The sequence below is a fragment of the Boleophthalmus pectinirostris genome, unplaced genomic scaffold (genome assembly GCF_026225935.1).
Source record: "Boleophthalmus pectinirostris isolate CB_2022bp ecotype Guang Dong unplaced genomic scaffold, ASM2622593v1 HiC_scaffold_8, whole genome shotgun sequence".
NCBI classification, from domain to species: domain Eukaryota; kingdom Metazoa; phylum Chordata; class Actinopteri; order Gobiiformes; family Gobiidae; genus Boleophthalmus; species Boleophthalmus pectinirostris.
Window position 1 is genome coordinate 5,964,627 of NW_026571515.1, and position 25,171 is coordinate 5,989,797.

Sequence of the window (25,171 nt, forward strand, 5' to 3'; positions counted from 1 at the left end):
GTTAAATCCTGTTTAGTCCTGTATTAGTACTGGTTTAGATCTGGTTTTAGACCTGGTTTAGTCCTGGTTTAGTTTTCCGGGAATGAGTGGAATTACAAAAAAAAAAAGAAAAAAAAAAAAGAAAAAGGGATTTAGCCCAAAATGTGAAAACAGGAACATACCGCTATGTAATCCATTTATTTCAACAAAGTAACTGTAATCCAATTACCACTCACTGAAACAGTAACTGTAACTGAATACAGTTACTCATAATTTGTACTCTGATTACATAACTCCGGTACATGTAATCTGTTACTCCCCAACACTGCAGACGAAGCAATAACATCTCCACAGAGAAAAGCGTTTGACAGACCCTCCACCAGAAAAGTTACACAATGAACCTTTAATAATAGTTTTTAAAAGTTTTTTTTCTTTAAATACCTCTCCGTCTTCAGCAGTAGAGACATAGCAGCACATTCCCAAAGCTCTGGCGCACTGGAAATAAACATTATGGAAATTAATATTATCATCAAATAGATTCTTTAACCATCATGCTGTAACAGTATTTTAATTCTTTCATCGCTGTTTTGAGTTAGTAATACTTCAGAGTAGCTGTTTTCACCTACCCCCTATGTCCGTCCACCTCTTTGTGTCATACAACAAATGGAGGCTTCAGGTCATATACGGGAGGTTCAAATATGTCACTTTTCAACAATAAAAATGAGTAAATGAAAAAAAAAAAAATCTGATGGAACACGACTATAAAGAGGTGGGCCAATCTGTTCTGCGTCATTTAAACACTTTCTATTATCAAGCCCTTTTAGCTCAGTGTTGTAGTTTAAATACCGTATTTTCCACACTATAGGGCTCACTTAAAAACCTTTAATTCCATCAAAAAACGACTGCGCGCCTTATAATCCAGAGCGCCTTATATATGAATTTATTGGGGTGTCTTAGTACGACTTTAGTAAACTACAAAGCCGCACCACTTGCAGCATTACGGCTCCCATAGTCAGGAGAAACACGGAGTAATACATACTGTGATTCCTTTTAATATCAAAATGCACCTGTCAAGAGACACGCTCACAACGCCAACTTTAAACTCAAGGCTATTATGAAGTTAAAGTGCGAGCTGCGTGGGAGCAGTGGATGAGAGAAGGAGAACACACATTCACCAAGACAGAGAGACAGCGCCGAGCTAAGGATCAGTATCAACTGTGGTCCGAGCTTTCACCAAGACCAGAATCATCACTGAACTGCCAGGGAACAGTAACCACACTGACTCGGATAATGACGAGAGGGATGTGGGCGTGATGGACGCCGTAATCACCCAACTGTTTGAACAATTATGAGTTATTGTGAATACACGAACAATTTAAGCGTCTCAGACAGTATTTTTTTTTACACGTTCACAATTGAACAAAGTTGAGAGTTATTGTGAACGTGTTAAATAAAGTTTTGACAGATTTATCCAACTGTTGTGTTTTGTTTAATGCGCCTTATATTCCGGTGCGGTTTATATGTGAAAAAAGTTCAAAAATAGACCATTCAATGACAGTGCTCCTTATAATCCAGTGCGCCCTATAGTGCAGAAAATACGGTACCCCCAAAAAGCATCACAAGTCTTAAAAAGTTGCACTGACGCTCTGCCTGGCGCTGAGGCTGGCTCCTGTGTCGATGAGGATGCTGGTCAGAACGGGTCTGAGGATCTTGAATCCCTCCTCGGCCTCGTCTCCTCCTCCGAGCTGGATACACAACAGAGAGAAGAGAGAAGCTGCTGCTGCCTGCTCCTCACCTCCTCCTGGACAAAAACACACGACAGAGCTCCAGCACTGAACAACTGTCTCCATCCTGAAAGACTTTACTTGCTAATACAAAAGGTTACCTCAAGTTTTTATTGCTGGTTTATATAAATTTGTTTTGTTTTTAATCAAAGCACAATTTTGAGTGGCCACTGGTCACAGCATGTTAAAAGGTGAATATGTTTATGTAAAGTTATACAGACAACCAAATTCTTTCTTATTATGTGTAAAGCCTGCTGTTATTGTTACGCCCTTAAATGTTCCGCTGTATGGCATTAATCTCATGTTCACAGAGGACACATTATAGGGGTGTGCTGATTGGGGAGTAACAGATTACATGTACCGGAGTTACTTAATCAGAGTATAAATTATGAGTAACTGTATTCAGTTACAGTTACTGTTTCAGTGAGTGGTAATTGGATTACAGTTACTTTGTTGACATAAATGGAATTCACAGCGGTGTTTTCCTGTTTTCACATTTTGGGCTATACCCCCCACCCCCTCTTTTTTCTTTTTTTTTCCCCGGTAATTCCACTCATTGCCGGAAACTAAACCAGTTCTGAACAAGATCTAAACCAGGTCTAAACCAGGTCTAAACCAGGTCTAAACCAGGTCTAAACCAGGTCTAAACCAGGTCTAAACCAGGACTAAACCAGGATTAAACCAGGACTAAAACAGGATTTAACAGGACTAAATCATGCTGTGTGGACGTGTCTCCTCCTTTTCTATCAATAATATTTTTAATTTGGTTCAGTAAAGTCTGGGCTTTTTATTTTCTTTTATCAGATAAAACATCTTATATTATGATTTCCTCGTCTTTGCTTCTCTACAGCAAATCAAGTAATCCAAAGTATTCAGATTACGTTACTCACTTTAAGTAATTTAATGGATTCTATTACAAACTACATTTTGGAATATGTAATCTGTAATCTGTAGGGGAATACATTTTAAAAGTAACTCTCCCAACACTGTGGGTGTGAAACAGTACATGTATTTTGCTGAAGCGTTTTGGTCCAGGACGTTCGATTCGGTGCAGGGCAGTGCACGAGTGAATTTGCGTTATTTGTGTGTGTTTACATTCCGACACAGACTCGGCTCTTTAATATTCACGGGGGAATTGGGGCGGCCGCCTTGACAATAATTTCCCCCCACCTTGACTACGTGAATCCTCCCAAAACTACGGTCGTCATGCACCAGCACGGAATCTCTGTATGTTTTTCCTTCATTTGTTGATTATTGGAGAATATTTTATTTAACTTTTTAGTATTACCAGGCAGCACTTTACATTTATTTTATTTTGCCTTTTGTATAATGTTAAAACTAATTGTTGGTTTAATAAACACACAAATTTTTTTGTATTTTGTTCCCATACTGGACCAAAAATGAACCGAACCGTGACCTCAAAACCGAGGTACATACAGAACCATGATTTTTGTGTATCGTTACACCCCTACCAAATTACAGGTGAGATCTGTGAAGAGGTGACCCCACTTATAATAACAATACCCATTTTTCAAGGTAATTTTGAATAAGTCTGCCTGTAATTGAACACACGAAATAAATAATATAATTTAATGCCATATTGTGGAATATTCAAGGCAGAGCACAATCATCTTCATGGACACAAGCAGGCAAAACATTTTATTACTATGTGTAAAACCTGCTAAGTTTACATTTTATACCTTTACAATTAATATCAGTGTCCTTAAATGCACCTCATCTCTTATTCTTATTACTTTAAGTGTTCATGTATCAAATTTTACCATAAGAGTATTTGCAATTTGTAATATTTGACAGAAAAATCTAAAACGTACATACATGTTTGTAATTAAAAGCCAACAGACCTTTCCTGAGACTCCTCTCCAGGCAGTCGCTCACAGTGAGTCTTCGCTCGGTCAAAAACTCGTAGAGTAATCTGGAGGAGAAGGCCTGTTTCAGAGACTCCAGAGCTGCCAGGCGGGTTTTAGCGCTGCACAAAGAAGATGAGCAAGAATAAATGAATTTGAAACACACGGGTTCACCTGGTTGAGAGAAAAGTATTAATAAGTATCAGTAAGTAATAAGTTTTGTTTTATTCTTTGCTAAAGAAATGTTTTGATCTGTCAGTGGTTGTGATTGTGAATTGTCCCTGCATTTTGGACAAACAAGACAAGTATAAAAGAATTTGAAAGAGAAGGTTCACCTGGTCGAGAGCAGTGTTGGGGAGTAACAGATTACATGTACCAGAGTTATGTAATCAGAGTACAAATTATGAGTAACTGTATTCAGTTACAGTTACTGTTTCAGTGAGTGGTAATTGGATTACAGTTACTTTGTTGAAATAAATGGATTACACGGCAATATTGTCCTGTTTTTACATTTTGGGTTATATCCCCCTTTTTTTTTCTGTAATTCCATTCATTGCCGGACACTAAACCAGGTCTAAACCAGGTCTAAACCAGGACTAAACCAGGTCTAAACCAGGACTAAACCGGGTCTAAACCGGGTCTAAACCGGGTCTAAACCGGGTCTAAACCGGGTCTAAACCGGGTCTAAACCGGGTCTAAACCAGGTCTAAAACCAGGTCTAAAACCAGGTCTAAAACAAGGTCTAAATCAGGTCTAAAAACAGGTCTAAAACCAGGTCTAAACCAGGTCTAAACTAGGACTAAACCAGGTCTAAAACCAGGTCTAAAACCAGGTCTAAAACAAGGTCTAAAACAAGGACTAAACCGGGTCTAAACCAGGTCTAAACCGGGTCTAAACCGGGTCTAAACTGGGTCTAAACTGGGTCTAAACCAGGTCTAAAACCAGGTCTAAAACAAGGTCTAAATCAGGTCTAAAACCAGGTCTAAAACCAGGTCTAAACTAGGACTAAACCAGGTCTAAAACCAGGTCTTAAACCAGGTCTAAACCAAGGTCTAAACCAGGACTAAACCAGGACTAAAACCAGATCTAAACCAGGTCTAAACCAGGACTAAAACAGGACTAAATCATGCCGCGCGGACCGTGTCGTCTCGTCTTCTATCAATAATATTTTTAATTTGGTTCAGTAAAGTCTGGGCTTTTTATTTTCTTTAAGCAGACAAAACTTCTTATGCGAAAATATCCTCGTCTTTGTTTCTCTACAGCAAATCAAGTAATCCAAAGTATTCAGATTACATTACTCACTTTAAGTAATTTAATGGATTACGTTACAAACTACATTTTGAGGTATGTAATCTGTAATCTGTAGGGGATTACATTTTAAAAGTCACCTTCCCAACACTGGTCGAGAGATAGAAATGTGAAGATACTTTTATTTATTTTTATTTTGTGCCAAAGGAATTTTTTGATCTGTCAGGAGTTGTGATTGTGAACTGTCAAAGTAAGTATGAATGAATTTGAAAGAGGTTCACCTGATTGACAGATAGAGATGCGACATTACCTTTATTATTATTATTTATTTTATTTATTTATTGTAAATTGTCCCCGTGTTTGGGACTTTTGTGATGACATAGACTGTATTATCCCACCAAAGTGAAAACCAAAATAAAGACCATTTCTAGAAAAGTCAGTGGGACATAATCGTTTTATATTTATCACATTAATTGCCAAAAACAATTGACTGAAAGGCAAGATTTTCAAATACACCTCCATTTGCTCACATCATTTAAAGACCAAGTACAACCAGCAGCCATCAGTGCCCTCAACAAGTGATTTTTATTATATTTATCTTATTTACGCTCCCTTTGCACATATGGCACATTTGTACTCTTGTTTTTAATTCATTGTTTTAGTTATTTTAGTCTACACTCTGCACTGGTACAAGAGCTCGTGCCGCATGAGAAAAATGATGTTGCGAAATTGTTTTTCCAAGTGTTTACGTTTAGATTGAACAGAAAAGGGTTACACGTTCATGAGTAAAGAAAAGAAGCACTAGAATGGAAACAAAAATGTGAATGTGTGATAGAAATTTAGATTGTGGAAAGATTTCTCTCAATCTGTCTTGTGTAAATGAATGTGATTTCTACCTGAAACCCAGACCAGTCATGAACATGTGTAAAGGTTCATCAGGCACAACTGTCTCCTCCTTCAGGAAGCCCTTTGTTGTCCTCAACTGTATGTTCATTTAGTACCAGCCTCTGAAACCAAAGTCACTCTGCTTTGATATGTATGTAACTTGTATTTCTGTATAAATACTCAGAGCTCAAATGCTCTGGGCAGATACATGGGGGAGACTGGGAGATACGGTGGGAGATGTAGTAGGAACAGGAACATACGGCTGGTGGGGAGAGGCTGTTGGGCTTTGGTCGAGGCCCTGTCCATATCTGCTGTAACAAGAACAAACCTTGATCTATATTCCAAAAAACTCATCGGGCTTCGCAAATGGATTCATTATTTATCTTCAGGAGATATATCATTTTTTCCACAACAAATCAAATAAATAAAAAAATGTGAGCACAAAATTGAAAAAAAAAATAAAAATGTATATATATATATTTGGAATTGTGTTAAAATCTCATCTTTTCTCGTTGACCCAATCCCGTATCTCGTCCCATCCCAATGCCAAATAAAATTAACCTGTTGGTACCAATAAAGTATGCTGTGAACCTTCTTTTATTATTATTGTTTTGTTTTTTTTCCCTCTCTTCCTGTCATGTTTATTATTTGTGTTTTTTTATTTATTTTTTTATGTATTTTTATTAGTTTTATTTATTTATTGCTATTCTATGATTTTGCTCTTATTTTATTTTATTGGTTTTATTATTTTAAGATGAGTATGATTATTTCAGCAGTTTATTTTATCATTTATTATTGTTGTTATTGTTATGTATCTGTGTAGCACTTTGGAAACTGTTTGTGAAGTGGATTGGGATTATAATTTACTGGTACATTTGATAAATTACGATTTATTTTTCTATATAGCGCTTTTAAATGCCAAAACTCAAAAAATAAAGTAAAGTAAAAAAAAAAACATTGAAGGCATTACAATTTACAGAATAATAAAACGTCACCTCTTGTCCATCAGGTTGTCTATGCATTGTTTGAGTTTGTCTTCCGTCTCCTCCTGAGCGGTTTGTTCATCTACAGTCTCATTTCCTGTAACAATAACGATCGACAATAATTTAATCAATGTTTATATAATTTTCTTTTTATACACTGCTAGTCAAAAGTTTGGACACACCCTCTCATTCAATGTGTTTTCCTTTGTGTTTATATTACTTCCTAAACTGTGAATACAAACTGAAGACCTCGAATATAACCAACATTTATGGATTTATGTAAAAAAGAAAAGAAAATTCAATAAATATGTTTTGTAATTTTATATACAGCTCATTTTCATACTATCTTTTTGATGTCTTCAGTGAGAATCTACAATATAATATCGACCCTTTAAATGAGAGTGAGTCCAAACTGTTGACTGGTCGTGTTTGTAAATAGTTTAATAATAAAATATGTCATTGAAGTGTAATATTGAAACCTGTGGGCTCGTCTATGACCGAGGCTCCTTCGCTGGCGCTGCTGTAGTGGCTCAAGATGTCAGAGGTCAGCTCGTCGTCACTGGCGCCAGACTCGACTTTCGCTCCGTTTTTAAGACCTGCAAAGAAGTCGGCAGTTTTACATATCGCCGAGAGGTTTGAAAGAACATCTACGACAGAAAATAAAGAGAATATTTGTGAGCACACGCTGGAAAACAAAAAAAAAAAGTTATTAGAAAGGTCCTATATTATGAAAAATGTACTCTTCTATGCTTTAAGCCTTGTTATAATGCTGCTACATCATAAAAAACATACCAGGAGTTGTCTTGACAGAATGTTGCCCTTATTGAAAAAATGAATATATTAAAAGTCCTTTATTACACGGAGGGACGGCAACACGTTTCGATCAGCGAGATGGTCTTCGTCAGGGCATAACAACCGGGCCTCAATGACGATTTGGATTATTCAATGTTCCTCTGAAACTTTATGTTATTAGGTTCTTTTTACAGACCAAGAGTTTGTTTTCATACCTGACAGTTTCGACCGCTCACTATCGGTCTTCCTCAGAGTGGTCACGTGATGGGACGGAGCAAACATCATTGGGAAAGAGGAAAACAAACAACGCCGCTGGATTAAAGAGGCAATCGAAATACAGAAACGTGCCCACGGGACTATAAACCCGGACGAGGGGGCTTTTTTACTCTCACACACCTGGGATACTGTCCTGAGGAAGTGGGACTGCAGGTGGCGCTGTCGTCCTGCCTCCACCGGTAGGAAGACGGCGCCAAAACCTGTTTAAATCATGTCACAGCAACATCACGTGACCACTCTGAGGAAAAGCGATAGTGAGCAGTCGAAACTGTCAGGTATGAAAACAAACTCTTGGTCTGTAAAAAGAACCTGATAACATAATATATCAGAAGAGCAAATGAATCGCATTGGACTATTCCTCTGAAACTGTTAAAACTATTTTTTTAATGTGTATGATGTTTTTGATCTGTGGTCCAACGGTGTCCAGTTGTGTATTTGTAGGTTTATTATTGTTTATTATTATTATTATGTCCATTAACATTCCTCTTTGGGTGGCCAGCCTTTTTTTGTTTCTTTTTCCTATAGTCACGTGATTGATGTAATTGTATTTAAAGGTTGTATGGAGGATTTTTTTTTGTTTCAAATTGTCAATGATAGATTATAGAGGTGCAGTAGCCTTGTAATTATGATGACCAAAAAAAAGAGAATAAAAATTCATCAACTCTGGACGTGGTGGGGCTAAACATTTGCCAATAGATAACGACACTGCCTCGTTATCTGTGAGCTGACAGGCTGTCAATCAATCTCCCTACGTTTCTAGCGTAACTGACTTGCCTGCGCGCCGCCGGTACGTGGTTTACGTACGACTGTCACGCAGTCCACAGACGCAAGACGCACAGACGCTGTTTACTCCACCAACGCAACAGTTCTTAGCGGCTTTTTTGACCTATATCTTCCTCGCAGTTCGCACAAAGTTTGTTGCAATGGCAGACAAGAATCCAGGAGCAGTTTGCCGCAAAAGAAAGTCCGTTTTTGAGGTCGCTGAAAGAAGAAGACAAGGGGAAAAGCAGCGAAGCCAAACTAAGGTGATTCTTGAAGATTCATTCCAGCGATGGCGCAACTGAAGCAGACGCAGGGTCTAAAGACTGACGCACTGGTCCACAAATTACTCCTGGACAGGAAACTTCTGCTTATTATGAAAACGTACTTTATTTCCAAGAGCTAGACAAACGTTTTCAGGACACGAAAGCGATATCCTATGTCTGAAAACGTAATTTTCAAGGCAAAGAAAGAGTCCGCTTGCTGCTGCGTGTTGTAGTTAGTTCATTCGCACTGAATCTCCGCGCAACCTTCTCTGCACCCCTTTCCTGCTCCTGTCCCCGCTGCCCGTTCTGCTCTTCTCCCTGCTCCTCACTTCTCCGGGCACGGAATCTCCGCGCACCTGCTCCCCTCTCCTCTCTCCTCTCCCTGCTCCCTGCTCCTCACTTCTCGTCCGCGAACGAAATGTCCGCACACCCGCTCCCCCCGCTCCTCACTTCTCCGTCTTGTCTAACCAACACTGTAGTTAGTTGTTTACAAGTCATGTGCAGCGCACCGGCTGTAAACAAACCTGTTTCTGGCGTAAAGAGGAGGCGGGAGGAGGCGTTTCTACGTAGGAGCTGTAGGGGAGGGGGGGGGTGGTTTCACGCATGCGCAACATTTGAAAAAGGACAAACAGTCGCTGGATTTCTCGTTCCTTGGAAAATCCTCTATACAAACTTTAACGACACCTGTGGGTCCTGTTTCACCCTTATGCTCTGTCGAAGACCATCCTGCTGATCGAAACACATTGGCGTCCCTTCATGTAATAAAGGACGTTTAATATATTCAGTCGGTGTGCCTCGGGTTTGCACCTTACCCACTTTTAAATGTTTTCAGTAAGGGCAATTTTCTGTCAAGATTTCAAGTTTACAACCTTCGTAGAGCACCTGTACTGCTACTTTTGACTTTTTATGACCCAGTGAAGCGCTCTACCTCCTCTCTATACCTGGAGTTGTGTTTTGGGGTTTTTGAGTAACGCTTTATTATTAGTCTGTCTACGTCTCCAAAGCTCAAAACGCTCTGTTCCACCTGGTGATGTCACGAAGCAATCCAAGTTAACAGCTCCCTTTTACCTTTTGTTTAGTAGAAATGGGGAAATTTCCAGGGCCGAAATCATCCAAATGATTCTAGGGAGGGAGTATGGAGTTTAAAAACAGGGTGGAGAACTTTTTGTATTACCACAAGGTCTTTAAGAGTGTTTTCAGTTTGAGAGAAGAACCTAAACATGTGTGAATGAAACAAAACACAACTCCAGGTCTGTTTGTGATGAAGAAACAACATTATAACAGATCAGAAAATAGCGTAATACGGCCCTTTTAAAACAGAAACAACAAAAATATTTGAGCTGTGAAAGCAGTGACCAAAAATGCAACGCGATTAGTATTAGTGTTATGTTAATTTTGTAAAGTGCCTATGGGAGGGTTTATGACTCATTTTGTATTCCATGAAATAGTGTTGTCAATCTAGTCCTCTACTAACTCGTAATTTACATTTAAATTAGAGGAAAAAAAAAAAAGGTAACAACAACAAAAATCTCACAAAAATGTTGTACTTGACATGTTGTACACTGTGCAAAAACGTCTCAAATGTACAGAAAATATTAGAATGGAACTAAATCGATAAAAACTATGAAAACACCTTTATTGTGTGTAATTAATGTTAAGTGAAACATATTTCTGAGACTATGGACCAGTGGACTCACTTGGTCACTGCATCCAACAGATCAGTGTGTGGATGCAAAACAACTTTCTCCAGCTAAACTCTGACAAGACTGAAGTCATAGTGTTTGGTCCACAGAAACAAAGGGACAGTGTCAGCAGTCACCTCCAGTCTCTCTCTCTAAAACCTTCAAATCAGGCAAGAAATCTCGGGGTAATAATGGACTCAGACTTGAACTTTAACAGCCACATCAAATCAATAACATCTGCAGCCTTTTACCATCTAAAAAACATAGCGAAAATCAAAGGTTTACTGTCTAAATCAGACTTGGAGAAACTTATCCATGCGTTTGTCTCCAGTAGGTTAGATACTGTAATGTTCTGCTCACTGGTCTCTCCAAACGAGCTGTGAGACAGAACTCCAGAACATCCAGAACATCCAGAACACTCCAGAACACTGCAGCTCGGGTCCTGACTCGAACTAGGAAGTACGAGCACATAAGTCCTGGTCTCAGGTCTCTACACTGGCTCCTGTGGCTCAGAGACTTTAAAGCAGCTCTGCTTGTACAAGTGTCTCCATGTCCGAGCACCAAAGTCCATCTGTGACATGTTAGTGTCATATGAACCATCTCACACTCTGAGGAGCTCAGGGACCGGCCTCCTGCTGGTGCCCAGAGTCACGAACTAAACAAGGGGAGTCAGAGTTTCAGGTTCATGCAGCTAAAACCTGGAACAGTCTGAACATGTGAGACAGACTCTTCTGTGACGCTGTTTAAATCCAGGCTCAAAACATTTCTGTTTAACTGTGCAAATAACTGAAAGGTTTTCATTCCGCACTCTTCTCTCCAATTTATGTCTCTCTTTTTTTAAAATTTGTATCTTCATGATTATTTATGTTTTGATTTGTTTTTATTATGATTTTAATGTATTTCTTATTCTGTAAAGCACTTTGAATTACTTTGTGTACGAATTGTGCTATACAAATAAACTTGCCTTGCCTTTCTGTTCATTAGAGATGTAACAATAACCGAAATATCGTGATATCTTATCGTCAAAGTTCTCACAATAACATCGTGGACCATCACAATATATCAAATTAAAAGTCTCTTTGCTTAAATGAAGAGTTATGGTGCAGAAATAGGTAAAAAAAAAAAGAAAAAAAAAAGACAAACAGAACTACATAGACCAGACATGTCAAACTCAGGCCCGGTTGCCAAATTTGGCCCGTGATATAATTATATTTGGCCTGTGAGATCATTTCAAGTATGTATTAGAGCTGACCCGCTGGCTACAGATAAACTATAGAGACATTATTTATTTAAAGTTTTGTTATTAATTTAGATTCTGCTTGTTCTGGATTAAATGTTTAAAAAAATATATTATTAAACATTTATTTTAATAAGAAAAGTTTTAACGTTATATATCTCAAAAGAAGCAAAAACCTGGAGATGTTGTTGAAATTTGTCAATAAACTTTTCACAAATTAGTCACAGTTTTTAACTTTGGCCCTATGTGAATTTGAGTTCGACACCCCTGACATAGACCATGATCCTTTGCTCCATTTCAGTGCAGATTACAAGAAATAAAAGTTCTAAGCTCTTTTAAGTCTTAGTTCTTTGGATTAAGTCTTGTCAAGGCATTTTAAGAGGAAAAAGTAGAATATTAACAGTTTTAGCCTGTTTCCTCCACATATCGTACCGAGAGACGTGGATATTGTTACATCCCTAATCGTGAGCCTCCCCACCGTATCGTGAGCTTTCCCACGATATCGCAATAAATATCGTGCTGTGAGGTTCATACCGTGATGTTATCGTATCGTTAGACTTGGATATCGTTACATTAACACACAAGAACTGAAGAAACTGAAGCAACACATCTATATATCGATTCATTCTTATTATTTGTAGTTCTGTTTATATTAAAAAACATTAGTACTTGAATAACACTGACTATTCCCATTCAGAAACTCCCCTTACACCACAATACAGAGGTTGTTTTTCTGACAAGATAGAAGCAACAATAGACACAAACTGTATAATGGCTGCTACATTCAGAACAAAGCCTGACTCATGTTTTCCACGGAGCTATAATTACACACTGCACCACGCCGCTTTATTGTCCATTTGCAACTGGATTTTTTAATGACACAACCATCAAAACGCATTAGCAGCTAGGGATGGGCATTCGATGAAATTTTCTTAATCGATCGTCGGAAGAATTAACGATCGATTATCGATTAATCATTAACGTTTTTATATTAAAATGATCATCATTATTATTACTATCTGCACTACTAATGTGCATAAATAAATTCAACTTTACGACATATAAACCGTAACGACTCTAGAGCCACATCAGCCCGTTTGACATTATAATGTGTTTAATTCAGTTTTGTGCAACTCTCACAGAAATGAAACTTAAAACCACATCGCTAATTTGCAGAAACTAAGCGAAGATAAAACTACAGCTCTTGTGTCGCTGATGCGGTCAATTTCTGTTGGATTAAAAGACATGACTCAGTGGAATACAGGTTAGTGTGACCAGATTTGCCTTTGTCAAAACCAGGACACCGTACGGGGGGAGGGAGGTGGGGACTCGTCATCGACATTGCGCGACTCTCACCTGGCAAAACTTTTTCCCACTGGACACAGAAACATATGTTCCTGCTTTGTTACACTGTGCACATGGACTCACACTTGTCCCGAACGCAACGGAAAGCGTGGAATTTCTTGTACAAATCATCGTTAAATATGCATTTGTGCTTCAGTACGTTGCAGACTGACCGAATGTTTGTGTTTGCTCGCTCCTTCTGATGCAGAGAGACACATGTACACACCTGTTTGGTCACGATACACACAGCAACCTACATTCGGTTTGTCGATTAAAATTAACGTAATCGATGAAATTCTTAATGATCAATTATCGATTAATCGATTAATCATGCCCATCCCTATTAGCAGCAGCCCCATATCACTGCAATAACCCCATCTTATGAAAGTTAATAGCCTTAAAGTATTAAACTTCCACATCACCAGTGTCTCTCACCTGCGCCGCATGTTTATTAAAGGTCAAATATTACACAAAATTGACACTTGTGAGCTTTTAGTCGCGTTATAATGCTGTTGTCTCATCAAAAAACATTACGTTTTTGTGAGTTTAGCTTTTGTTTTTGATCATCAAAACAAGGTGGAACAGAGTGTTTTCTGTAGAGAATAACACAGCCTAAACTTGCAGGGTTTGTGCGAGAGTGTGTTTACATGCGCTCAGAGAAAACAAGATACTCATAATCCTGCATTCATCAGAGTATCCTGGATATTTAGACTGGTTGCTATGGTAACTATGGCACAGATATGGCAAGGAAGCTAAACATGGAGCAACTTTGCCAACTTAAGGCTTTTTAACAGGATTCTAACAACAAAAAAGAAGACATACTTTCAAGAAAGATGATGAGACTGTGGAGCTCTGTCACAGCTTCAGTAAAAGTTGTTTTAAAAAGTTGAAAAATACAACAAAGTGTCACGGCGTATAATTCAAAAGCAGCACAAACCACCACAGAGACGAGCCTGGTGTTAAAATGTGGTTGTATTAAAACAGTAGACTGCTTTATTTTATTTCTAATAGCGCTGCTTGATTGTGGAAAAAAAATCATTATGACGATTATTTTGAACAATGTTGAAATCACAATTATTCAAACAATTATTTTTTAGTTACACGATGCGTTTTATTCAGCATTTCTCTCACAAAAAACCCCAACAAAAAACACTTTGTTATTGATTTACACAAAACTTTCAAACTGAAATAAACATAGCCTACAAATATGTACTGTAGAGCAGTTTTGCGATATATTTTAAAACATAAAATGAATAAAATATACTTGAACATGAAAATAAGGCAGAGAAAAACATAAATGTATCCAAAATAAACTATATATCCAGCTGTATAATCCCTATATTTAAAAAAAAATACATTAAATACACTTATTTATATAAAAATATACTTTGTTAAGCTTAAATCGTTTCAACTTGATTATAGGAGTTTGGAGATCGTCTGACATACAAATTGAAATCGTGATCAAAATTCGATTAATTGCACAGCTTTAGATTCTAAGTATAAAATATTATTCCTCAAAAGTCCTAATAGGAGTAGAAGTTTGAGTCGTTTCGGGAAAGTAATTCTCCAATCCTGTCTGTTTCTTGAGTTTGCACAAGCTCAGAGCAGCTCCAGTTTTGAGAAATCAGGATACAGGCCACAGTATCCTGGATTCTCTCTGAAAAACCCAGTAAGAGTTATCGCAACAGCCCTAACTGCAAAAATGATTCACCGCGGCACTAAGAGGCCCACTGCGGTGCAGGTTGAGCCACCGCCACCACCGCCACCACCGCACGTGACCAATGTGACCCAAACCAGAGTCCTGCACAGGTCAGTTTTAGGAGACCCGCACCCACACGTAATCTTTAAACTTGTTATCAAAGTTAAACCCGCACCCGCCCGGATCCGTTAACATTCCACCCGTTACCCGCCCGTGATAAACCACACACAGATGACAAGCTTTCTAACTGAAGCATCCATCAGAATACGAACTGAAAAATTACGATTTAAAGAATTACAATCACGAAATGAAATGGTTACACTTTCTTCAGTACGAATACGAATTCACAGACGCATCTCGACTGTCATCACAGGCGTTATTTACTGAGAAACACTGATCGAGACGCCGGACTTTTGCACTGCGCACGCCAAGGACTGAACCAGGTCTCACCGGGGATGGGGGAGATGGGGGGGTTCACCGCATACCCGCACCTCAGGAGAAATTCCCTAACCGCGACAGCCCTAGTAAGAGTATCCTTGTTTCTCATAACCGGGACACTCACAGATCCAGGAGACTGAAATCAGGAAACTGCTTCTACACGGACACTCACATAACCAGTGTGGTAAAGGCGAGATTCATCGTTGACAAAAGCGCGCGTTGCATGCTGGGAATTATTTTGGTCGGCGGCAAGAAACACTAATTCAACATGACGGACGGAGCGAGAAAGCACGTAAAGCACAGGTGTCAAACATAAGGCCCGGGGGCCAGATCCGGCCCTCCAAGACCTTTAATCTGGCCCTCAGCTGACTTTCTACTAAAATATTGTAATTATATTTTCTATTAAAATCTTGTTAATTTTCTGTGGTGTTTATCACAGCAGCGTCTCCAGCGTCTCTGTACGTGGCCCCTCCCACCAGAGCAGCACAAATGAAGACTTGTCTCTTTCCAAACGCTCTTAAAGGACGATCGTTTTGACTGTTGACCGTGACACCCTCATCAGAAAAATGTCCAACATGAGAAAAGTGGAGCCGAGTGCAGGATTTTACAACAAAAATTTACTTATTCCTGTTTACATACAAGTTCATGTTAAAACTTTGTGTTGAAATTGTATTTTTCTTGAAGTTTCAGGTTGTTCATAATATTAAAATATTTTGTAAAAGAAAGAGTTCATCAATTAAAAAAGATTTCTGTAATAGATTTGTGTTTCTCTGCACAAATATTTGAACTTAATGTTATTTTTGGGGTTTATATGACATGAGTTTTCTGATCCGGACACTTTGAGATCAAAGTAGGTTGGATACGGCCCCCGGACCAAAATGAGTTTGACACCCCTGACGTAAAGGGTATTGATCCCGGTTATTTATCCACTCTAACGGCAGAGGACCCAAGACCATTTGACCAGAAATTGGTCATAAGCATCGACGGACGCCAAATCACCCTTTTCAACCCCGACAAAAGGTGGACCAAACCAAATTTCTGGTCAGAATCACCAACTACCTGGACAAATATTCACTTTGGCGATATCCACAATGACTTGGTGGAAACTCCTGGGCCATTCACAGCAGAAAAGATGAAAACCTCCAAGAGTCTCGATGTGTTGTTGAACTTGTTGGAGTCCACGGTTTGTTAGGATCTTCTACGTTTGCTCTGCGGATGTTTGAAAGCCGTTTAATTCACCGTTAGCGGTTCTTTTCACTCAGAATACGAAAAAGACATTTTCCTTCTTCCGTGCTTCTATTTGTGCATCCGATAATGCAGCAGGAATTTACCATTATCGGGGATAAATACGCGAGGTTACGCACTGTGTTTGACCACTATCCTGTTTCTTGCCTCCGACCAAAATATTTCCCAGCATGCAACGCGGGCTTTTAATAACAATGATGTCAGCTGAAACTCGCCTATAGGCCCTTTAAGATTCAAAAGTTCCTAATTATACAACTGATTACAATGGACAATCTATAAACTTTTTGTCCACCATCGTCTAAAAATAGAATGCAACTTTACAATTTGTGTAACGCAGATATTTCAAATTCACAGAAAAAATTTAAACTAAATGTAAAAAATGAATCTACAGTTGCCTGAAGTCTGTCTAAATTCAGTGGTAACTACTGCGATGTCGTTGTACCATTGTCGCGTTACGTTGTTTTATTCATTTGTTGAATAGCTGTTTGTTCTGGACGTGAGTGTGGCAAAAGTCAAAGGGGTCAGTCCGGGTCAAACAGAGGTCACCCTGTAATGCCCCACACCACTTAACTTACAGTATATTAACAAACAAAGCCAAAAAAAATGAGTCTGTGATCAGTGTAAGTGTTCATGGTTCTGTTTAGGAGTCGGTGTGTGACTGTAATGTAAAAGTGGCTTGTTTAACTGCACAAATCACTTCTTTCTGGTCAGACTGTGTTGAAACAAAGCTCAAATTAAAGTCTAAGGCTGCGTTCAGACTGCAGCCTGAAGTGACCCAAATCCGATTTTTTGGCCCCTATGTGACCTGTATCTGATCTTTTAATAACAGAATTTCATCGATTACGTTAATTTTAATCGACAAACCGAATGTAGGTTGCTGTGCGTATCGTGACCAAACAGGTGTGTACATGTGTCTCTGCATCAGAAGGAGCGAGACACAAACAGTGGGTCAGTCTGCAACGTACTGAAGCACAAATGCGTATTTAACGATGATTTGTACAAGAAATTCTACGCTTTCCGTGGCGTTCGGGACAAGTGTGAGTCCATGTGCACAGTGTATAAAGCAGGCACATATGTTTCTGTGTCCAGTGGGAAAAAGTTTTACCAGGTGAGAGTCGCGAAATGTCGATGACGAGTCCCCACCTCCCTCCCCCCGTACGGTGTCCTGGTTTTGACAAACACAAATCTGGTCACACTAACCTGTATTCCACTGAGTCGTGTCTTTTAATCCTGACAGAAGTTGAACCACATCAGCGACACAAGAGCTGTAGTTTTATCTTCACTTAGTTTATGCAAATTAGCGATGTGGTTTTAAGTTTTGTTTCTGTGAGAGTTGCACAAAACTGAATTAAACACATTATAATGTCAAACAGGCTGATGTGGCTCTAGAGTCGTTACGGTTTATATGTCGTAAAGTTGAATTTATTTATGCAGATTAGTAGTGCAGATAGTAATAATAATGATGATCATTTTAACATAAAAACATTAATGATTAATCGATAATCGATGGTTAATTCTTTCGATGATCGATTAAGAAAATTTCATCGAATGCACATCCCTAGTCTGAACGACACAGACCCGATTTTTTCAAAAGCGATCCAGGCCACTTGGATATGTGCTCCTGAAACCGATACATATCTGATCTTTTGAAATGCGACTTCAGTCTGAACGGTCAAAGCTCATTCATCCACCTACACGTTATCAACAAGCCACAAACGTCACTATTCTGCGCTGAAGTAGGAGAAAATTGTTAATGAACTCCGTGTCACTGAAGTGAAGCACATCACCACTCTTGGCTACGTCTCCACATCCACACGTTCCTTTCAACGGACGTCGCTGCCGCTGTCCCACAAAACACCACGGCCAAAAACCTCGTCCTTCTCCTTCTCAATCTCCTCCTTAAAACAAGTAAGTTGTTCATGTTCTGGCTCCGGTACGAGAGGAACTTTAAAATCTCCAGGTGCTCAATGCTGCGTCCATGTTTGGACAACTTCCGTAAACACAGAGACGCTCGCTGCGGTTGATGTCGTCGTGTCTCCAGTGTCACATGTGGGACACGTTTACTGTTCACACTGGAGTCACATACAAGTCGCATTTAATTGGAAATGTGAACGACCTCGAAAAAACATCGGATTTCACACAAAAAATCAGAAATGAGCGTTAAGCCCTGCAGTCTGAACGTAGCCTAACTTGAGTAACAGAGCTTCAGACTGAGCAGTGCCTTCAGTTAGCGTCACACCCCCAGGGAGCCTTAAGGACATCAGCTGCAAAGTGTCAATAGTACTTTAAAGGTGCGTTGTGTAACATTGCGAGGGTCTGTCAAATGCTTTTCTCCATGGAGATGTTATTGTTTTGTCTGGAATGTTTCACAGTTTGGTATTAAACCTTTCCAGCTCCATGGAGACTAAACCGGACCAAGTTACAGGTCAGATCTGTGGACAGACAACCCCACTTTAAAACCACCTGTAATTTAATAAATCTAAGGTAGATCTGTTTAATGTCACACTGTGGAACATTCCAGGCAGAGCAGCGACATATCCATAGAAACAAGCAGAAGACGGACCAACCAAAAAGTTAAACAGTGCACCTTTAAAGACAAAATAAGGTTATTATAGAAACCAAATCCTACACAGAATGTAAACTATCATTAATAAGTAAATATATCGATATATCGTATTGTATAATGTGATGATACAGTATTGATATCGTGGACTGCTGTATCGATATATCGCCAAGAGTTTTTTTTTGTTGTATATTTTACTAAATTATTTTGTTACAGTGCTACAGTTTCGTTGTTTGTTCAGAGGAAGGAAACTCGTTCATGCAACACATTTGACATTTTCACTGATTTGATGGGCTAAATGGGTAAAAAGGGCTTTTTTAAAATATTAATTAAGACTTTAAGTATCACAGCCAGGATTTACTCTTTTTTTTTTTATTGAACCATAAGTCCATGTGTCATTTGTTCATAAATTTTTTCAAAATAAAACCAAAAATAAGAAAACAAAAACCAACAATTTTCTTCATTATTTGTCTCCAAAACCAAAATGAAAAAACAGATAACGATTAGTTTTTTCAGTTTTCGATTTTGTGTTTAAATGAAAAATGAAAAAAAAAAACAGATAACGGCCGTTTCCCGTTTATGTGACTTCCGTAACCAGGCCCGGAACCGGCCCAGGACCAGTCCGGGACCAGACCAAGACCGAGACCGAGCCTAAGACCAGACCGAGACTAAGGCCAGACTGAGACCGAGACCAGACTGAGACCGAGACTGAGACCAGACTGAGACTAAGACCAGACTGAGACCGAGACTGAGACCAGACTGAGACCGAGACCAGACTGAGACTGAGACCAGACTGAGACCAGACCGGGACTGAGACCGAGACCAGACCGGGAACAGACTGGGACCGAGAATAAGACCAGACCGGGACCAAGACTGGGACCGAGACTAAGACCAGACCGGGAACAGACTGGGACCAGACCGGGACCAGACCGGGACCAGACCGGGACCAGACCGAGACTAAGACCAGACCGGGACCAGACCGAGACTAAGACCAGACCGGGACCAGACAGAGACCGAGACTAAGACCAGAGTGGGACCAAACTGAGACCAGACCAGGAACAGACTGGGAACAGACTGGGACCAGACCGAGACCAGACCGAGACCAGACCGGGACCAAGACTAAGAACAGACCGGGACCAGACCAAGACTGAGACTCGGACCAAGACTAAGACCAGAACGGGACCAGACCGAGACCAGACCGAGACTAAGACCAGACCGAGACCAGACCGGGACCAGACCGGGACCAGACCGGGACTGAGACCAAGACCAGGCTGGGACCAGAACGGGACCAGAACGGAGGCTCAGAGCCCACGGCAGGGCCGGAGCTCGAAGCTGAGGCTCGAACCCCACGGAGGCTCGAAGTCAAAGCTCGGAGTCCCGGTCTGGCCCCGGTCTGGCCCCGGTCTGGCCCCGGTCTAGTGTGTGGATACACGGATTAACCATATCGAATCGTTTTGAAATATATCATATCGACTTGAAAGTGCACTGTATCAAGGTGTGCATCGTATCAGCCGCTTCTTAATGATACTCAGCCCTAGTAGTGAGTAAGAAATAAAGAAATACAGAAAACACGTGACGAGGTTGTTTTGCGGACTTTAAATGGCCCATTAAACGTGATGTCAGTTGGTCGCCGTTGGTAACACAGAGAAGCACAGATTGGTCTTTTTCCACTGAATCTCAAACACTTCCCACACAGAGCGCCGGCAGCAGAGTCCAACCCACTCGCACACGACGCCGGCGAAGTGTGCGTTACACAATCTACACAGACAGAGCGAAAATGAGGGCACGTTTTCCATTGTACCCAGATAATAAACACGTTACTCCACCTGAGGTCTTCTGCTTTGTCTACAAAATACTACCAAACAAAATAGCTTAAGCTGTGACTTTGTGGCAGCCAGTGAGTATTTGTAAACACTGCAGTGAAGTGAATAATTAAGCTCCAGCCATCGTTAGTTCAAATTAGGTGTTAAAGGTCCCATATTACATAAAATTGACTCGACTTGTGAGCTTTAAGACGTGTTATAATCTTGTTACCGCATCAAAAACAGACCCGGAGTTGCGTTTTGTTTCATTCAGACTTGTTTGAGGAATCTCCAACGCTCAAAATGCTCTGTTCTACCAAAGTTAAAGGGACAGTTCGGAATTTTGGACAAAGGGCGTCATTTTTTAGTGAGCCAGAGTGCTGTAGACGTGTGGAGACACTTTTTTAAATAATCCATCCAGTCTTTGTATTTGCAGAGGTCGATGGTGCTAGGCTAGTACATGTCAATGGCCATAGTTAGCCTGACGCTAAAAACAGTCTTACCCACTCCACAAAACACCTGAAGCAAATCTATTATTACGCATGACTGTCCATGTGAATGTCTGTGTCGATAGAATAATTTTAGAAGTAAAACTAAGCTTGTTTCGCATGAATCGTCGTGTGTTGAGGGACTATTTTCTCATATATCAGTCCGCCTCTGCTGAGCTTTCTATCATGAAGTACAACTCGCTGCTGCTGCTCAGACATAAATCCTTCAAATGCAAGGTTGGTTTTACTTCTAAAATTATTCTATCAACACAGACATTCATATCAACAGTCTGGTGTAATAGTAGATTTGTTTCGGGTGTTTGTGGAGTGGTTAAGAATGTTTTTAGAGGCAGGCTAACTATGGCCATTGACATGCACTAGCCTAGCACCAGCGACCTCTGCAAATACAAGGACTGGATGGAATGTGTGAAGAATCCCTCAGACGTCCAGGTAGAATCCACGGCGAGGAGAAAATTCAGTTTTTTCGACTGGACAAAAGTTAGTTTGGTTGAAGACGTTTCGCAGCTCATCCAAACCGAACCAGAACTGAAGAAGCAGCTTGGATTGAGCTGCGAAACGTCTTCAAGCCAAACTAACTTTTGTCCAGTCGACAAACTGAATTTTCTCCTTGAGCTGGATGGAATATTTAAAAAAGTGTTTCCACACATCTCCACCTCTCTGGCTCACTCCGAACTGTCCCTTTAACAGCTAACACCTTTTACCTTTAGTTCAGTAGAGATTGGAAAACCTAGGCCTGAAATCATCCAAATGATTCTAGTGAAGGTGTACGAAGTTTAAAAACACAGCGGGGCACCTCCTGTATCACCACATGACATCAGTTTGAGAGAAGAGCTTCGCTATACAGGATATTTGTGTTAAAATGTGTGACACAAAACAAACAAAACACAACTCAAGGTCTGTTTTTGATGAGAAAACAACATTATAACAGAGCTCAGATGTCAAACGGCGTAATGCGGACGCTTTAAAATGCTGCTGGCGTCTGTTATACAGCAGTGAAACATCAACTGAGAACCCTGAGAATCTTTACCTTTACTGAGATGAAGTTGGAGCACCTCTTGGCGAAGACAGCCTGAAAATGTGAACGATGAACCAGAGAGATGGGCGGGTAGGGGACAGTGAGAATACAGAAACCCAGAGATGGTAGAAAAGAATGTGATGGTTGATGAAGAGAAAAGTCGTCAAGTTACATTATCCACTTTAATTTTACTGCAAAAACATTCTAGTACACAGGTACGGGAGGAAAACTAGACCTATCCAAGAAATGATCTACAGAAAGCTTTTGAATGTTTACCTGCAAGAAACGCTGATGCTATGAGAACTGGGACATGTGTTTGAAGCTGGAAATTGTGGCGATTATTTGCAATGTGAACTAGTGTGACCATAGAAACAGTAATTTATCATTCTTTTTATTCTATTATTCTGTATTTTTTTTTCTTTTGTTTGATTTTTCTGCATTACTTTAAATGTAATATTCAAAATAAAATAAAAATATAGCAGGATTTGTGGCGTTTAGAGGCCACTGAGTCTTAAGTTCACATGTCGCAATGAGAACTATTAAAAGGATTTGTTTACAGAACAAATACTGACAGAATAGCCTACTTTATTTTGTATTTTTTCCCCCTACATCACGGGTGTCAAACATACGGCGCGGGGGCCAGATCCGGCCCTCCAAGACCTTTAATCTGGCCCTCGGCTGATTTTCCACAAAAATATTTTAATTATATTTTCTATTAAAATATTGATAATTTTCTGTGGTGTTTATCACAGCAGCGTCTCCAGCGTCTCTGTACGTGGCCCCTCCCACCAGAGCAGCACAAATGAAGACTTGTCTCTTTCCAAACGCTCTTAAAGGACGATCGTTTTGACTGTTGACCGTGACACCCTCATCAGAAAAATGTCCAACATGAGAAAAGTGGAGCCGAGTGCAGGATTTTACAAGAAAAACTGACTTATTCCTATTTACATACAAGTTCATGTTAAAACTTCGTGTTGAAATTGTATTTTTCTTAAAGTTTCAGGTTGTTCATAATATTATAATATTTTGTAAAAGAAAGAGTTCATCAGTTAAAAAAGATTTCTGTAATAGATTTGAGTTTCTCTGCACAAATATTTGAACTTACTGTTATTTTTGGGGTTTATATGCCATGAGTTTTCTGATCCGGCCCCTTTGGGATCACAGTCGGTTGGATACGGCCCCCGGACCAAAATGAGTTTGACACCCCTGCCCTACATGGTTAAAAATATCATACATTCTGTGATTCTGATTCTGTGCAAGTCTATTTAGGCATTAAAGGGCCCATTTTACACCATTTTCTGATTTATGTTATGTTGTATCATCTTCACAAACAGACCTGGAGTTGTGTTTTGTTTCATTCACACATATATAAACACGCAAACCCTGCATATTTAGGCTGAGTTCTTCTCTCCAAACTGTTCCACCCTGTGATGACATGTGGGAATACAAGAAGTGCTCCATTGTTTTTGGAACGCCGTAAACTTTCACTAAAATCATCTGGAAAATGTCAGCTCTGGAACTGCCGATCTCTGCCGAACTAAAGGTAAAATGTGACTTGAAAACTTACCGTTCGCTTCGTGACATCACAAGGTGGAACTGAGCATTTTGAGCTTTGGAGATGTAGACAGACTAATAATAAAGTGTTACTCAAACATGTGTGAATGAAACAAAACACAACTCCAGGTTTGTTTTTGAGGAGGTAACAACATTATAACATGACTAAAATCTCACACAACAGTCAGTTTTGTGTAAAAAAAAAAAAAGTCCTTTATATCATCATGTGGACTGGGGTTGATTTTACAGATTGATTAACTCATTGTAGTTTTATTTTGACTTTCTTAGAGATTACATCAAAACATAATCCCCGTGTGAGTGTCATAATCCCTTTACAGAAGAGTAATAGCATCCAGTTACTTTCTGAGGACTTTAACCACTCACTCAAAAGATCGACTATTTTGTTTCGCTTTAATTATTCTGGAACTCATAGGATAGGCAACATTCTGATTAGTTTTTTTCACCTTTGAACAGATAAGATATTTGGTTTAAAATGGTTAAATTGCAATGACAACCACATTTTTTGTCTTAAATACCTGGGAGTCCAAATCATGAATAGTCTCAGCTGGTCTAATAACACCAGTTTCATTGTGAAAAAGGGACACCAACGCCTATACTTTCTTAGGCGCCTAAAAAAAGCAGGTGTGGGCCCCTCTGTCCTGAAGGCCTTTTACAGGTGTGCGGTGGAAAGCGTCCTCACCACCAACATGACTGTGTGGTTCAGCAGCAGCACCACGGCAGAGAGGAAAGCTCTGCAGAGGATAGTTAGAGCTGCGGAGCGCAACTTGGGCTGTAGTCTGCCCTGTATTGAAGATATTTACATCAGCAGGTGCAGAACAAAAGCCCACAGCATCATGGAAGACTCCACCCATCCAGCACATGAACTTTTTACAGCTCTCCCATCAGGCAGAAGATTGCGCCACCTACAGGCCAGGACCACGAGACTACGGAACAGTTTTTATCCTGATGCCGTGAGACAGATTAATTCTGTCAGAAAAAACACTGCAAAACAGCACTGACTTGGAACGCACTTTAGAAAATGGGGGCGGGTTGATATACAATATTTTTAACTATTTTATTCTTGTTATAACTATTTATTCTTATTATAACTATTTGTTCTTATTGTTACCTGTGCTGCTGTTGACCTGGACCTGAGTGCATTGTTTCGTTTCTGTGTATTTTTTATACTGGAATGACAAATAAATTTGATTCTGATTCTGATTCTGATTTTTCATTTTATTTAGAA

The 25,171-nt window shown here is 39.7% G+C and overlaps 1 protein-coding gene across 1 annotated transcript in view; it reads right to left on the minus strand.

Annotated features, from left to right (window-relative positions):
* The window catches only part of ifrd2 (interferon-related developmental regulator 2), a 39,641-nt gene that overhangs the window by 10,599 nt on the left and 3,871 nt on the right, over positions 1–25,171 (minus strand). The window contains exons 2-6 of the mRNA XM_020929370.2: positions 7,224–7,340; positions 6,757–6,841; positions 3,626–3,750; positions 1,623–1,780; positions 421–474 (exon numbers count right to left, since the gene is read on the minus strand). Of these exons, the coding sequence (XP_020785029.2) occupies positions 421–474; positions 1,623–1,780; positions 3,626–3,750; positions 6,757–6,841; positions 7,224–7,340 (539 nt within the window). The remainder of the gene's footprint in view (positions 1–420; positions 475–1,622; positions 1,781–3,625; positions 3,751–6,756; positions 6,842–7,223; positions 7,341–25,171) is intronic.